The sequence below is a fragment of the Chlamydotis macqueenii genome, chromosome 4 (genome assembly GCF_036417535.1).
Source record: "Chlamydotis macqueenii isolate bChlMac1 chromosome 4, bChlMac1.mat, whole genome shotgun sequence".
In the NCBI taxonomy this organism is placed as follows: domain Eukaryota; kingdom Metazoa; phylum Chordata; class Aves; order Otidiformes; family Otididae; genus Chlamydotis; species Chlamydotis macqueenii.
The window spans coordinates 48512699-48528421 of NC_141559.1; the positions used below are offsets into that span (position 1 = coordinate 48512699).

Below are 15723 nucleotides of genomic sequence, written 5' to 3' on the forward strand. Positions count from 1 at the left end.
CACTAGACCAGTCAGGTGATGCTAGGAAAGTAGTGGTGCGTGCTGTTTTGTGAGAGTTTCCTATAGGAGCCTAACTCAAGGAAGGCTGAAAACCTTGAACGGAGATGTGCATCTCCCTGCTATTCAGAGTAAGGCATCTATTCTTGAAGATATGCATTTGTCTTACCTCTCAAAACTTCTTTTGAGCTACTTTAAGTGGTTTCTGTGACCATTATGGCTTTCTGAATCCTGTTCACAGTGCATAGCTGTTCTTGGGCACAACGAACAAATCTCTGAATAGCTGTCTTTGAGATCCAAGATGCTCCTTGCATCTTTAATCATCAGTCTAGTTTTCTTCAGGTTCTTCCTGGCTGCTAGTGGATACTTCTCCAAATAAGTCTTTTTTTTTAGTGGAATGGACAGTTGATTTTGCATCTGATCCTCAAGATGATCAGCAGGGCTGTCACTCAAACCTACAAGAATTGTTTTCCTGTCCAGTGCTGGTTAAGTAAGACATTTTGCTGTCAGTGGTAAAAACAGATGTTACTGTACAACTGTTGAAGTCCCACAGACTTATATATCCTAGAAAGAAAAATATGTTTGTTTTTTTACTATTTTTATAGGTTTTTTTTCTATTTTTGCAATTTTACTATTGCCTCTTTTATAATACATGCCATGAAAGAGTTGAAAGAGTTTGAAATCCTCTCTTCAGTGCTAATTTTCTAGTCACCCTCTAGTCTTTGGAACAGCTTGAGGATTATGGATTTCCACTACAGATGGCCAGTAAACAGTTCTATTTAGTGAAAATTCTGGCAAATTTTTCATTAAATGAAGCTGTCATTTGCCTTTGAATCCAGGTCTCTTCTTAAGATCAAGCTGATATTGTATCTGAATGCTTTCTGATTTTTGGCTGGAGTAGGATAAGAGTTTGTTCTGACAAATTCTGCACTTTTCCCACCTATTTCTCCATTCTTTTGGTTTACCACCTAGGGCAAGTTCAGTTGTAAGTCAGCAATGTTTTAACTGCAAGTATTAGACCGGACTGCATCTTTGTTTTGCTGCAACTGTGTTCTAGCAGAACATTACTCACTATAGCATGGCCAATTTTGTACTCCTTAGATGTGCTTCACGCATTGCATGCTTCTTTTTTTCTTAAATATACATCAAGGAAGTTATAAGTAGCCTACACACAGATTCGAACTGTAATTACAAAGGCCTGTTTTCCTGTGTAGGGATTAGCGCTTAGTGGGCACATAGAAAATAAAATCCTCCCCAAAGTTTTGCTTCTGCATACTTACAGAGTGCCTCCACTGAAAATGGTAGAACTGGTGAATGAATGTCACTATAGTGATGAGCTGTGCACATTAAGACTAGTAGAAAGTTACAGTTTATAGTTGGAGGAGTGAGGAGGAGGCACGTTGGGTACTTGTGTGATTGAATGTAGTGTGATTTAAGAAGCCTAAAAGGAAACTTTCATCTCCTGCTGAGAAACAGAATAAAATAAAAAGAATTCTCGAACCTTTGAGAATAACTTTCAGTAGAGAAATTAGGATAAAATCCTGTCTCAATTTAAATAAAATTCTGTTGAGCAGGGTTCTACCCAGCATACAGATTTCCAGCTTCCTTTGACTAAAGCCTAAAAAAGGATTAAAGCTCCATGGCAACTGCTATCTTAACTCCTGACAGCCATAGTATAAATTACATCTTGGAAAAACCTAATACTGAAACTTTTATTTAGGTCACCAGGCAGGCTAGGAAATGGTAAGCTTATAGATACCACCTCAAACTTCATTTTGCTCCCTGCATGGTCTCAGTGAGGCGGAGATTTTTGTGGGAGGCAAACTGGATGCTATGTAGTTATATGCAGTATGAATTTAAAAATCTAACGTGTTTTAGGTTTTGTTTCATACTTTTGGGGAAAAGACTGCAATTTACTTGCAACTGTAACCTTCCAGTGAGGAATACAGCAAGATTCCCCTGGGAGACAGCAGCCTGGACAGGTACTGTGTGAGGTTACCACAACAGCTGCACTTGCTGGCAGTGGAGGAACAGTATTGGTTTGAGTGGTAGAAATGAATATAAATGAATATTAAAAGTCTACAGTAAAGGGAACCTGTGGGAAACAACAACAACCACCCCCAAATTTCTGCTATTTGCATGAAAATTATCTGATACTGTTATTTCCTTAGTTCTGCTTTCTTGTTCTTTGACTATTTTTGACCCTCTCTGGGCTATGTGCTTTTCAGGTCTTGAAGAATGCTTTTAATTGTTGACTGAGGAACACTTTATTGCAGCCATTAAAACAGCCTGGTGCCCGAAACAGGGAGGGATTGGTAACTGAGGTCATCGATCCTGCTCTCCTAGTCTGTCAGGTGCTGCTGGGCAGACACAGGATTGTTCCAAGGCTCCTTTTGACCTCGTCAGATAGTGAAGTTTAATTCTTCAATATCCCATTTAAAAGGACAAAGTACCCATCATTTTCTCAAATGAAAATAAATCCGAGATAATAGCAAAAACATACTAGAGTTGCAGCCCATTATATACTTACATTATTGCCTACTTAGAAATTTTGCCTTGCAAGTGTTTAATACTATCATGCCATTTATTACTGGAGAAGGATGAGAAATGGACTTGTACAAGTATTACCATTGTAATAATAATTTTTACAGACCTGCAGGTAAGACTGCTGTTGCCCTTTCCTCCAGCAGCTGGACTTTGCTGATCACAGTATGATGTACGCCTTCATAACCGGGAATAACATTATGCTGATGTTCAAATGGATCCCAAACTTTTATACTGTGAACAGATAATAAAAACATGCTCAAACAGGTACAGATGGTAAATTCCATCAGGAAAAAAAGGGTGTAATATTGAGATAGTAGCAAAGAATTGCAGTTGAACACAGTGAGTTCTGTAAGTTAACCACTAGAGCTGGGACCTGAGATGCAAGATAACCTCATTATTAAATGGCTTTTGGGAGAGTTTTAAAGAAGTTTAAAAAATGATAAATGACTTGGATTTCTGAGTATCAGTTATATCGTCAGAATTTCTGCATCTGTCAAGAACTCTTCATACTAATTTCATAAAACTTGGAAGTGTTGAATAATGATGATTGAAATAATACAGAAACAGATCATTGAGGATTTTCTAAATGAAAATACTTACTTTGTTTGCTATGATATTCAGTGCAGTAATCTGTAATCTAATGATAGTATACACCAGAGTGGCAAATTCATCTATGTTATAATTACATTTTATTTAATAATAGAAGGTAAGAATAATTTTGACTCTTTCCTCTCTTACACTATTAAAATATTTGGAGTAAACTGCGAAGGTACTTTCTGGATGATATTATGTAAAGAACATTGCAATAAAATTTGTGATTATCACACCAGAGCTATTCTAAACTGAATTTTGGAAGAATGGGACTTACCCATTCCCAAAGCACTGCCGGAACAGGTAAGTTAAAGGACTGTGTTAATTCTTACACCTGTGCCGCGGTTGGCTCTGCTTGCTGTGGGGAGTGAACTTAATGCATCAGCTGATGAAGCTTTACAAGCCAAAAAGCTTGTCTTCTTGTAAGCATGCTATGCACTTTTGAAACCTGTTTGAGGATAAAATACGATGCTTCCTTGAAAAGTGACATTTTCAGTATTTAAATTTTTCTTTAGAGAAATCCCGAATGTTTTGTCACACGCTGGTGGCTGTTGCCACGGAGACAGAATTGGTTTGGGAGAACCAGGTCAGAAATAAGTCTCATAATTTTTTTTTTTTTTTTTTTTTGCTAATACCTCTCTGTCTTGTATTTAATGACTTGTCATCTGTATTTGCTGGCATGAAGTACAACAGCAGAGAAGAAAGCACCAACAGATTTTAAAGGCTTGACTTTGTGGAGTGCACAGGAGTAACTGAACTGCTGCTTCACTAACTGCCAACTATAAAAGGCTGTTAAAACTTATGAGAATTAAATGCACTGAGAAGAAATCTAAAATGTCTTAATAATTCAAATCCTGCAAGTCTATCAGAGGAGGAACTTCCTGACTGTAACCAGAAACATTCCTGCATCTAGTCTGTCACTGGATGACAGTTTAAAAAAAAAAAAGCAAACCTAATATTGTGGAATACAGCCTCTAGGCAGTGTTACATTTTAGAAACTCCATAGGAAGAAGTTGTCATTAAATTAAGATCACCTTAGTATGGTTGCAAAAACAACAGATCATTTGATAAGGCTGCTTCTTGAACCTTATGGCCAAAGTAAATCTGCAGTTAAAGATACAAAAAAAAAATGTGCTCAGATTCTAGCTGTGCACAGCTTCTCAATGATATTATCTGATGAATATAAAAGTGATGTCATTCCATTCAATTCTTTATAGCTGAAGTGAAGTTCTTTAGGCTGACTGCTTTCAAACACCTTTTATTTTCTCATTGATATAAACTGTTATTTTCTAACAGCTTGCGCCTTTCCTCTCTACCCATTTCTCCAAAGGTGATGTGCAAACATGCTCTTCAGCAGATGCTTCATCTCCTATTCAACAGCCTGAATATCAGAAAACTGGTAAGACTGAGGTGCAATTTTAAATCATGGCCTTGGCAAAATATGGAATCTGCATAAAACAGATTCTCTCTGTTCAAAAGCTGGCTCAGTATTAAAAAAAAAATGAAAATTCTTGAGCACATAAGGATGTTGAAACTTTATTTTTGCCTTGCATAACAAAAATGAGGGGAGACACTGGGTACAAGCTCCTGAACTAAAGCCAGTCATGTAAATACTGATTAATGAGATGGTGCCAAGCTAATTCCTGTAAGATACTGATTGTGTTTCCAGCAAAATGCTCAAGTTTCTATTGAAGGCTTAATTGCATCACCTAAAAGCACCTAAGGTATCCTAGTTGAAGCCATTTAAATCAAAGCTGTAAAACATGGCTAACCTTCTGCTGGGTCAGGGTTCTTGCACTCCATGGGAAGTAACTGAAGCAATGACTGTGGTATTGCTACTTTTGCCATGCTTTTGAACCATATAGGAATACAATATTTAATAGGGTGTTACGAGGTTCACTTGAAGATGGTGCTGATATAAACAACTTCATTAAAATAAATAGACTGTATAAGAGCTTTCACATAGCTTTATTTCATTGTATCATTTCAAGCAGATCTCTGCTTGGATCTTAAATAAAACCCATTAGAGATCACCATGTATGCTGTTATACTTGGAAAGATCACGAAACAGCACAACTATAGAGGCTGACTGGACTTGCAACAGCTCTAAATAAATGGCATGTGTAGCTTCTCTGTTGTCTCTCATTACTACTGTGCAGGACTTAAAAACACTAAGTTTCTTCTAAGTCTTGTTTTTATATAAATAAAGACACTGGAATCCTGTCACTGGATTCTACTGGAATCTCACTGGGTAGTAGGGATGGCTGGCTGCCTTTATCCCTAAATTTTCCCTAGATCTCTTTATTTTGTTTGATGCTTGGGCTTGAACGCAGAGTCTCCCCATGTTGTTCATGTTGCTGTGATTAGATTTTTACTCCAGAGTGGAATGATCATCATCTATGTTAGCAGGGAAAAGAGGGGGTCATTCACAGACATACTTAAAAACTAAGTCCCATCTAAAGAAAGCTCTGCTTAATAAAGGTGACACACAACAAAGCCTAATTTCAAACAAATCATGCAGCTCTTTAGTAATGACTACCCAACATTCCTGCTCATTTCCAGTTTAGAAAATCAAAATTTTGTCATTCTAAACCATTGGTTATCTGTCATTCATTTCTTAAGGTAGCAAAAATCTGGCAAGATGACTGACCATAATCGTATTGTCCTTAGTGAAAGGGTCCAAGTGAGTGGAAGAAAATGATGTAAGAGTAATTTTGTTTGAAAAGACAGCTCAAAGTAAATCCTTGACTTATCAGCAGAAGCACAACATTTGTTAAGTTATTCTTTGCATTTCATGAACTTACTTTGTCAGCATTAACCAGCTTCCTCATTTTTTCCTGTCTGAGCAAGTCATTCAGTAGAGGAACTTGAACTAATAATGTTATTACCATACATGTAATAACAAAAGAGGAACATATTCAGGAGTTTACCCATTTTCCATCATGATTCCAAAACCAGTTCTACTGGCATCAGCTGTAGCTGTCAAGCAGTAAACATTTGACTCATTTTCCAATAATCTTTTAACCTAAAATTTAGAGAAATGGTCATTTTAAGTATCTGTCAGATAAACACCTCTACTATTAATTTGACATTAGTCTTAAGCAATAGCACTTTAATGATTATTTAACATAGTACAATAATCATTGACAATAAGAAATATAGGATTTGAAGAGAATAAGATGAACGTGTCACTCATTTTGTGCCATTGCAAAAAAGACAAAAATCTTGTCAGATTAATAAATAGGGACACAGTTTTAAGACATGTTAAGTAATTCTATGCTATCTAGTTATGGAAACCACAATTAAGGGTGGAGGGAATTCAAATAAGCAACAAGATAGAGAAGAGGTACAGAAGATAAGGACTTCTAGGTTTTGTCCCATTTTTCATTAGAAGCAAGAGAACTGAAGTTAATAGTTCTCAGTAATGTGAAAGTTTGCTTCTGAGAGGAAAGGGACATCTATCTGAAGGTTTAAATAACGCACTAAGGAGAAAACAACAAAAAGAGAACTGTCCAACCATAATGACAGTGAAGCACTGGAATATATTCCTTCAGAAAGTAAAGATCTCCAGTAATGAAGACGCTACAAGACAGGCTAGACAATCATGTCAGCATTGGTTTAATTATAACTGATCCCCTTTGGGCAAGAGAAATGTATTGGGTCAGCAGTTCTTGAGCTGTGGGAAGGCACTGACGTATCCTTGGAGGCCTAGACAAAGCTCTGGGAGAATTTAATCTGATATTTGTCTTTTTTCCTACCTTTTCCCCTGAAAGTTCTCTCTGAAAACTATTATTTGAAGACTGCAGTATTTACTCTCAGCCAGTTGGACGGGAGGGGAGCACACTCTGCCTAAGGACTTAAAAACACTAACTTTCTTCTAAGTCTTATAGGAATAAAGACACTCTACGTAAGGGCACATTTTGAGCATCGCCATGGCCAACTAGGTGGACACATGTTGCACGTTCCTTGCATTCCCCTGGGAAAAGTGAGCTGAACTGTGTCAGAGGTTATGCTGCCACAGCAGCACAAAGTCCGCGGGGATGGCTGACATTCTTTTCCCAGCACAATTCAGATCCCACAGGTAAGGATCATTTAAAGGCATTGGGTGTGGGGAATGGTGCCATTTCGCAGGGGCGTCGAGACTAGGATAAACAAGAGGAACCTTCTGATGATACCTAGTGAGGCAGGCAATGGCTGCAGAATACACCTACCCAGGGATAAGATTCTAGCTGTTGTGCAGAAGCACCACCTGTTTGCTGGAGTTGTATATATGAAGGGCCCAGCTTGTTAAAGGAGAAAGGTAGGCCCAATAATAACAAACTTGAGCACCGCTGAAGTATATGACCTCTTAATGGGATTTCCAGCTCTGATTTCTAGTTGTTGCATATGTAATTAATAACAAAGTAATAATATTCTCCACACTCATTAAAAAATTGGTAGATGTTTGGATGTTTTAAGCAGCAAACCTGGATACTATGCTTTGGTTTCTACCTGTTCAAGAAACACTGGAAGAATGTTTCAAAGTATTTTCTTTGATAAGTGATAATTTTTTGCACTGGGAAGGGACTGGCAAAATGAGTACATGAATTTTTAGCCACTAGAAAACATGCTTAGGAAGTAATGCCTAGCATGCTGATCATTTCTGAGTAGTTTCATGCAAATATTCACAATCCAAACTCCTGGTTATTTTTATAAATACATCTAGCATACGAAAAGTGCATTTAAAATTACAAAAAAACAATACCTATCACTCTGGTTTCTACATTCCACAGAGTGATATAGTTGATTTTCTCTACTTCATTGTAGCTGGGAAGCACCAGATAGTGGCCAAGGTGGGTCAAGGCAGTATTGTATAGAAAGAAGATAGATGTGCTGGTTTCAAGGATACGGAGTTGGCACAGGGCTTGCAAATTGAACTCAGAGAGATGGTGCATGTGGTATGAACACACTGTGACCTAGGGAGCAGGAGATCATCTGCCAAGTCAGTCACAAGCTCAAGAAGTTGTCTGCAGATTTATGTTAGCACTTTTTTTTTTAAAACTCATTTATATCTAATTAAAGATATGAACTCTTTTCTCAATCTTAGCATATTTATTTAGATAAGTAGTTAAGTGGCATTGGCGTTGGTCAATGAACCTTGAAACCAAACGGACCTCTAGGCATAAGCCCTTTCATATGGACATAAGAATTATTGTGTATGTACACACATACACTTGTAATAAGTTCTCCAGCTGATCTGTCTTGTGACCCAGTGTGGTGCTGACTGAGAAACTCGGGGTAAAACATGTCAAATGAACACAGGGCTGAGACTATATACAGTAAGTCAGATGGGAAACTGTTCATAGTAAAGCCAAACACAGCCCACCAGTGGTACTTTATGTATGCAGATGACAGTAAATGGCAAAGAGTATTAATAAACTTTGCAAAGTTGTGAAAAAAAGGGATTCTGATTACAACAAAATGAAACTGTAAAATCCTTATTACAATTTAAAATTTGATCTTTAGGAAGAAAAACTATAGAATTTCTGGTTAGAAAATTAATCATCAGTGTAAATTAAGCAATCAAAAGGTGGACTTAATTATGATGATGACCCCAGGAAATAAAAAGGAAATGCAAAGTAGGACAAAATAGCTTCTCCGCATTCTAATAGTTGTTACATAGCATGTCCATCAGAAAGCAGAACAATATTTTGAGATTTGAGAGAAACTGTATAAACATGATACATTAAGATGCTGTTTCTCAGCTTTTCATCTCCACTAAGCAAGTACTGATTAATGGCATTGTGTTTTTCACTAGTAAATTCCTTTTTTTTCCATTTCTTGTTTTACCTTCTTCTCCAGTCTCCTGTCCTGTCTTAATTTCCTTGCACCTTTCCCATGGGGTCCAAAGTTCTGGAAAAATAACAAATATTGACATTTGTTACCTGATAGAATCTTTTGATTACATTAATTGAAGCAAAATTCCTCAAAAGGAAGGATGCACAATTTACTTAAGTAAAAGGTGAGCACTACAATTTTAAGGCTTCTGGAAAACCTGCTTCCATCTCATCTTTTGTATATTGTAAGGAGGTGGTGATAGACTGCACCTTAAATAACTGCTGTGAACAGCAGTGGTAGATTCAAGATAAATTCCTTGTGTTTACTCAGAAGTCAAAATAGGCTGTCTGCAACTCCAGACTTTAAGAGGTGAATGAAAAGTTGTGAGGAACTTTTTGTGAGTTGTCAGTGTGCTTACCCTTCCGTTCACTCAGGACTGCCTTGCCAGTGGCAAAACTTATGGGTTACAGATGGAAAAAAGATTGGAAACCACTGGTTTAGACTGATGTCTAGAGAGACAGTAATGCTACTTTAAGAGTTTTTAAGTGAGCACAGTCATAATTCCTCCTTCCCACTTCTCAGGCAGCTAGGGTCACTAATTCTTGCAATTGAAGGAATACAATAATTATAGATCAGTCTGGTCTTCGTCTCTTTGATCTCCCTGCTTCAAGACAAGGACACTCTGGCTTTAAGGAAGGTTACAATGACCTCATTTATTTATTCCAATAATTCATATTTCAGTGCAAATCCATGGCCTTGACAACTGATGTTTCGGCTCCAGCTCTGCAGTGCTGAAGAAGTTAAAGCTGTCACCTGTCACTGCCTTGCTCATTCTCCTTTTGGGTGGAGTCTTCTCGTACAGGTCCCTGGTGGCCTTTGACAGAAGATTGCCTGCCAGAATAGGTTGCTCAGGAGTTTTCTTTGTATTCTGGATCAGCAAACCCTTTACAAACCCAGTCTCTAAATTCCCAATGACAAAAAGGTCCCTGGCAAAACATCAGGATTCTTTGATATCACATGAACCGTGTTCTGGGAACAGCACCAAAAGATCTTATCCAAACATTTCTCACAGACCTCGCAAACGCTAGGAAAAACCAACTCAGTCCAACAGGCACAGGGAAGAACGAGTTGCATTTTTCTGCGCCAGTGAGGTCTTTATTACTGTTAGAGGGTTTTATCCCCTGAAAAGTGACTGCTTTTGTCTTCTTCTGGAAAAGGGAGCCTTAGCCCCACAGTAGCTTTAAAACTAAGTAGCACAGCTGACCTTAACCATACTTAAAGTTTCCACTCAGATACAGAATATACTGTAAAGAATTGCTTATTTTCAGATTTTAACTTTATTTAGAGATACTTCCATGAGTATCTCTGATAGATTCTGATGGATTTTAAGAGAATGCCCTTTGTGCTAATGACTATTGTGACTCAAGAAAATTAAAAAAAATAAGATGGTTGACTGAACAATCATTCTATTTAAAAGTGGTTAGCATTAGTTGTAAGGAGTATGAACATGCAATTTGTTCTATATGTAAAACTTTATGGATGATGCAGTCAGTGCCAGAGACAAACTCTTACCTATTCTCAGAGAGGCCAAGCAGTAGCCCTCCCTCAAGAATCCTGTACTCTTTACTTTGGCAAGGAATGCTGTAATGACCTGACTGTTTCTTCACATACTTCTTTTTCAAAAGGTCATAAGTTACCAGAGTCTAGTAAAAATATTTTAAAAACCCCACCTTTATTATCTAAGTAAATGTATTGTTTAATTAGGTTTTACAGAAATGTAAAAAAAAATCCATAAGCATGCACACCCCCCAAACTTACTTTCTGAATAAATTTGCATTTAGTACCTGAAAAATCAGTGTCAGAGAATCCATAAGATGGCCAATCCTTGTCTGTAAAGACAAAGAGTTTTGTATCCCTCACCATCACAATTTCAGTGCTTTCTGCAAATCCCTTTTCCATTCTAACAGCATGGCATTTTGATTTTACTATGTTCCACACTGTAATCACTCCAGCACTGAGATTCCTGCATAAAACATATCTCTGAGACAAAAAAAAAAAAAACAACCCAAACCAAAACCACTCACCAATCTATATCTAGTAATTTCTTAGCCTACAGAGTTGTCCCTGTTATTTTTTAAAGTTTGAAGGGGCCTCGTTTATGAATCTTCTGAACACTAAAATCAATGACGAGCCGAGTTCCATGTTCAAAAGTACTTCTCTTCACTACAAAAAGCTAAACAGTAAAGAAGTCCAGGACAAAAATCAACATAATTAAGGTTAAATTGAGAAATGAGTATTTGCAGCACAGGAACAGAATATTCTGTAATTAAGGCATGTTGTCTGTGGTGGTTCTACTGGGACTATCTTGTGAGGTTGCTTGAAACATCTACATGAATTTTGCTGTCCACCTTTTTGGGAAGTACACAGAGGCCAGATACACAAAAGTGTGCACTGGTGATCTGTTCACTTTCTAGATGAAATATAGGTTACTGATCGCTGTATAAAACCTGTCATGATCTTGCTTACAGAGAATGTAGAAGTTAGCAAAATTTTCTCTCTGCAATTGTCTTATCACAGCAACTGTGTTCAGAAGGAATGTTTCAAGCATCTTTTCCTGAGCTAAGCTGCACAGGATTTAAGGACTTGGGTATTGTTTAGAAGAAGCCATTGTTTGACTTTGATGCCATTGAATAATGCCATTGAGGGTGGTAGGACACTGCAACAGGTTGCCCAGAGAGATGGTGGATGTCCCATCCCTGGAAATGTTCAAGGCCAGGATGGATGAGGCTCTGAGCAACCTCATCTGGTTAGAGGTGTCCCTGCTTCTTGCAGGGGGGTTGGATTAGATGACCTTTGAAGGTCCCTTCCAACCCAAACTGTTCTATGATTCTATGAATATATGTTTGAATCTTGTATTATTTACAAGAAGATATAAAATGTATATTCAATTTTATGGAAATCTTTGATAACAGTAGTCATTTTATTAAATAAAGTATTGCGATAGCAACAGAAGCTTGATTTCAGCACTGAAATTCAGATTTTTGATTTCCAAAATTGTGGAGATGTTTAGGATTAGAGAGTACATTTCGTTGATAACCAGTAACCATCACCTTTGGAACTTAATTTACATTTTCTTCAAGTTTCACAGAATTCCTATGAAGTTTGGTTCAGATCTCCTGCATTCTCACAAGAATGAATATACTTTTTCATCACTTAAGTCTGTCTCCTTTGTCACATGATTGATTTCAGAACACTCAGGTCATGTGGTACTCATTTTTTTAACCCCATGGCACACAGTTTTTAATTGCAATCCTGTTTCAGATGTTCATGTGAAACAGTAGGAAATTAAATCATGTACCATGATAAAGTAGAAGAGGTTATTGAAAGAAGTCAGTACAGACTGCAATAACTAAGGAATATGGAATGACAGTACTGATAGTTTGAGATTTACATTTGCACGATCCTTTCAGAAATGAATCACTCCATAGAAACAATTCTCCTTTATTTAACAAATGGTAACAGAAAGGAAACCGCTCACCTGCAAGCTGAACTGAAGGTAACTTGGCCGCATGCCTGCGGTTTTCAGATTCCAGAGTGTAATCTCAGTGGTATTAGTTTTTGGAATACAGCTGAATGCCACGAGATGATAGCCCAGATGATTAATGAAGCAGGTGAAAATAAAGTCCTTGCAGCAGCCCTGAAAAGCATGAGTAGGCAAAGGTGCTAACACTGAAAAGTTCTATTCGCATAATAGCCTGTCTGCTGCCCTGCAAGGAACGTCAGAGCTGTTCGTAGCGAGAGGGAGGTTTCTACTACACCACTACAGGCATTTTTAGAACAGCAACTGCTTTTAAATCTGTAACATTATCTGAAAATAAAATGTGCTCTCTCAGGAATATTTTAGGGTCAAACTCACCTCAGCGTAGAGCAAGGGCAGCCCTGCTGACCCTTCTGAAAGTAACGGAGTAATACAGAACCTGCTCTTGGAACAGCTGCCAGGCATAATAGGATGCAGGCACCAGAACCTGTAAGGTTTAACAGAGGCACGAGAGCTGAAACTTCCTACCTTCAGATGGAACACACCTAGGTGAAAAAAATTAGGGGTAAAAGCCCAGATTTTTAGGAGGAATTAGGCACCTAAAGTTGCTGGAGGGCTGCCAGTGTGATTTTAAAAAACTCCAGAATTTCGAATAGGTTCTCTTGAAGACCTCAGGGGCCACCCAAATACTTTAAAAAATAGGGCACACCTTCCTTTTCTGGAGAAGAAAAAATATAGTTTCTAAACATTTGTTACCTAAAGATCACAAGGAAGTAGTCAGAAGTTACAGCTCCTCCCTGAACAGCGGCCACAGAGTCTTGGCATATCAGCTTAACAGTCATATCTCCTTTGCTAGCACTGAACACCATGGCTTCTCTTCTATTCCTCTGCAAAAGAAGAGTCAATTAAAAGGAATAAAAGATACCTTGTATGTAGCTTTATTCTGTCACACTACTAAATAAAACCTCAAGACTAAGTGCCTATACAAGGAGGACAGAAGTGTTTCCAGATGTGTATGCACAGCCCAGTGCAAGGGGTATATGACAACATCAGGTCCATACTGTCAGAATCAACTAGACGAGCAAGGTACAGAATAAACCCCAGATGCCCTGCTGCAGCCTGACTTGGATTTTTTTATACCAACTATGACATGACTGGGAGGGGGAGGATTGGAAGGGCAATCTTGCTGCCCCGACAGCTGAGGAATAAAAAACTATCAGATTGCCAAATATGCTAGTTAACTGCACATTTTAATGCTATAAAGGATTGTCATGTACAGTAGTTGGGATTTTTAATGTGGTTTGATTTTGCTTCTTTTGAAATATTCTGCCCCCATCTCTGCCTGCACTGAATCTAGATGCAGCACAGATTATGATTTGCTGTGCTCCCAATGTCATTACCGTCTGCAAACCTAGCTTTTAAACCCTCCTGGCATACCTGTGATAAAATATGGGACTGAATAAGGACACCAACGTACACTTTGGATGATTCTCTTTATAATCTCTTTTATGTATGGCCTATTGCTTCCTTCCTCTTCCATCAATTTTCTTTCTAACACTTTGTCTTAACTCCTTGCAGCTGGATTTGCCTTTCCAACAATTTCTGTCTTTGATACAGAATATTGCCAGTGCCATTTGAAAATCAAATTAATGTGAGTGGCAGACACTGGACTTCTCCTAAACCTCATCATTCAAATCCTGTCAAACATACTGCGTAAGTAATTATGACTATCCTTTCCTACCGTTATATGCTATAGAAAACCCATCATTTTTTTTACATGTCTGCAGTATTTTCACAGAGCAAAGATGAATAATGATCTCCCAGCTGACACTGGGAGTAGGACACCAACTGAGAGAGCCCTCCTGCACTGCAGTAGGAAAAATCTTGTTCTTAGCAGCAAAAGCTAGAAATTTCAGTTTGACAGTCTCAACAAACACTGCTTGAAGCTGGATGCTGGATTGGTGTATCAAACCAGGAAAGAGGGCCCTTTGAGTTACGTTTGGAAGAAGTACTTGAGTAGGAGTTTGTTAGTGGAAGATAGAGTAGGTTGTTGATGGGATGATGGAATTGATGCCTACAAAGTGTACCCTTAGGATTAATCCCTTATAACATTTGGATTTGGATTATATAATAAGAATACATCAATTATAGAACAACAGAGAAAATATAAAGAAATTATTAACAGATCTGCCTTTCACAAAAATATAATGATGGAAGGCTGATATTCAGTTGAGTTATGAAGAGGAATTTTTTAATCCTAAATTATCACTGGTGAAAAATTCTTCCTACTACTCTATAAACACAAAGAATATAATCTTTCACTGAATTTCTTGATGTAAGTATGGAGCAATCCCTGTGTATAGGAGTATCTGCTGAAGAAATGTCTATTTCATGCAGCAACTGGCATGAGTCCATCAGATCAAAACCCTGAAATAATAGAAAAAAGTACAGGTTCAAACACAGAGCTGACTATATTTCCTGAGTCTGCATCTGGCGTCTATTCCTTTCCCTCCCTTGACCTGAGAATAAAGTGTGAGGCAATAAAATTCTGAGGGGAAGGGAAATCAAATGCAAAAACAGGGAATACGAAAATATTGCCCCCACACAAAGCAGGAGAGAAAAATAAACCTAAACAAGAGAGAGAACTGAAACAAAGATTGAAGTGACAGTGGGAATGAAGTGCAGAGACAGAAGAAAAAAGCTGTCAGAAATAATTAGGAGGAGCGAAAAAAAGTAATCCAAGAAAACTAAAAAAGAGACGTGGTTATTTTATAGCTAGTTAACTGCATCTGAAAGAAATTACAATATAATGTATCTCCTCAAAAAAAAAAAAAAAGTTGTCAGTTTTCTCCCTTTTTATTTTCTTTAATTAAGAAAATCCTAAAGTGCACTTTCAACGTGTCATACAGCACTGTAATTTATCCTACAGCCACCGCTGAGGAGGTACAATTGTAAACTGCATTAAGGTTTGGTTTGTTTTTCAAATTTGTGAGTCTCCTGCTACTCTTTGTGGAATTTTTACATTTCTCTTTTTATTTATTGCATTTGACAGATTAATTCCCATTGAAATGTTGGAAAATGCCTATTAAAAATCCTGACAAGATATGCCATTATTTAAGTAAATTGACAGGAAAATAAATACAAAAATAAGTCCTCCTCTCTGAAATGCTGAGATATGGATAATGAGCCCTTTGCAAGTTAGATAGGATCCAGACATTTAAAAAAAAATCTAT

The 15723-nt window shown here is 37.6% G+C and overlaps 1 protein-coding gene across 1 annotated transcript; it reads right to left on the reverse strand.

Moving 5' to 3' along the window:
• Positions 1-442: 442 nt before the first annotated feature.
• LOC147600973 (uncharacterized) lies at positions 443-13381 on the reverse strand. Its single transcript, XM_086747669.1, has 5 exons — positions 13247-13381; positions 12491-12649; positions 6066-6160; positions 2651-2775; positions 443-561 (listed from the first exon to the last, which is right to left on the reverse strand). Exons 2-5 carry the CDS (start codon positions 12521-12523, stop codon positions 443-445), a joined length of 372 nt encoding a protein of 123 aa, XP_086603795.1. The 5' UTR covers positions 12524-12649; positions 13247-13381.
• Positions 13382-15723: the final 2342 nt, after the last annotated feature.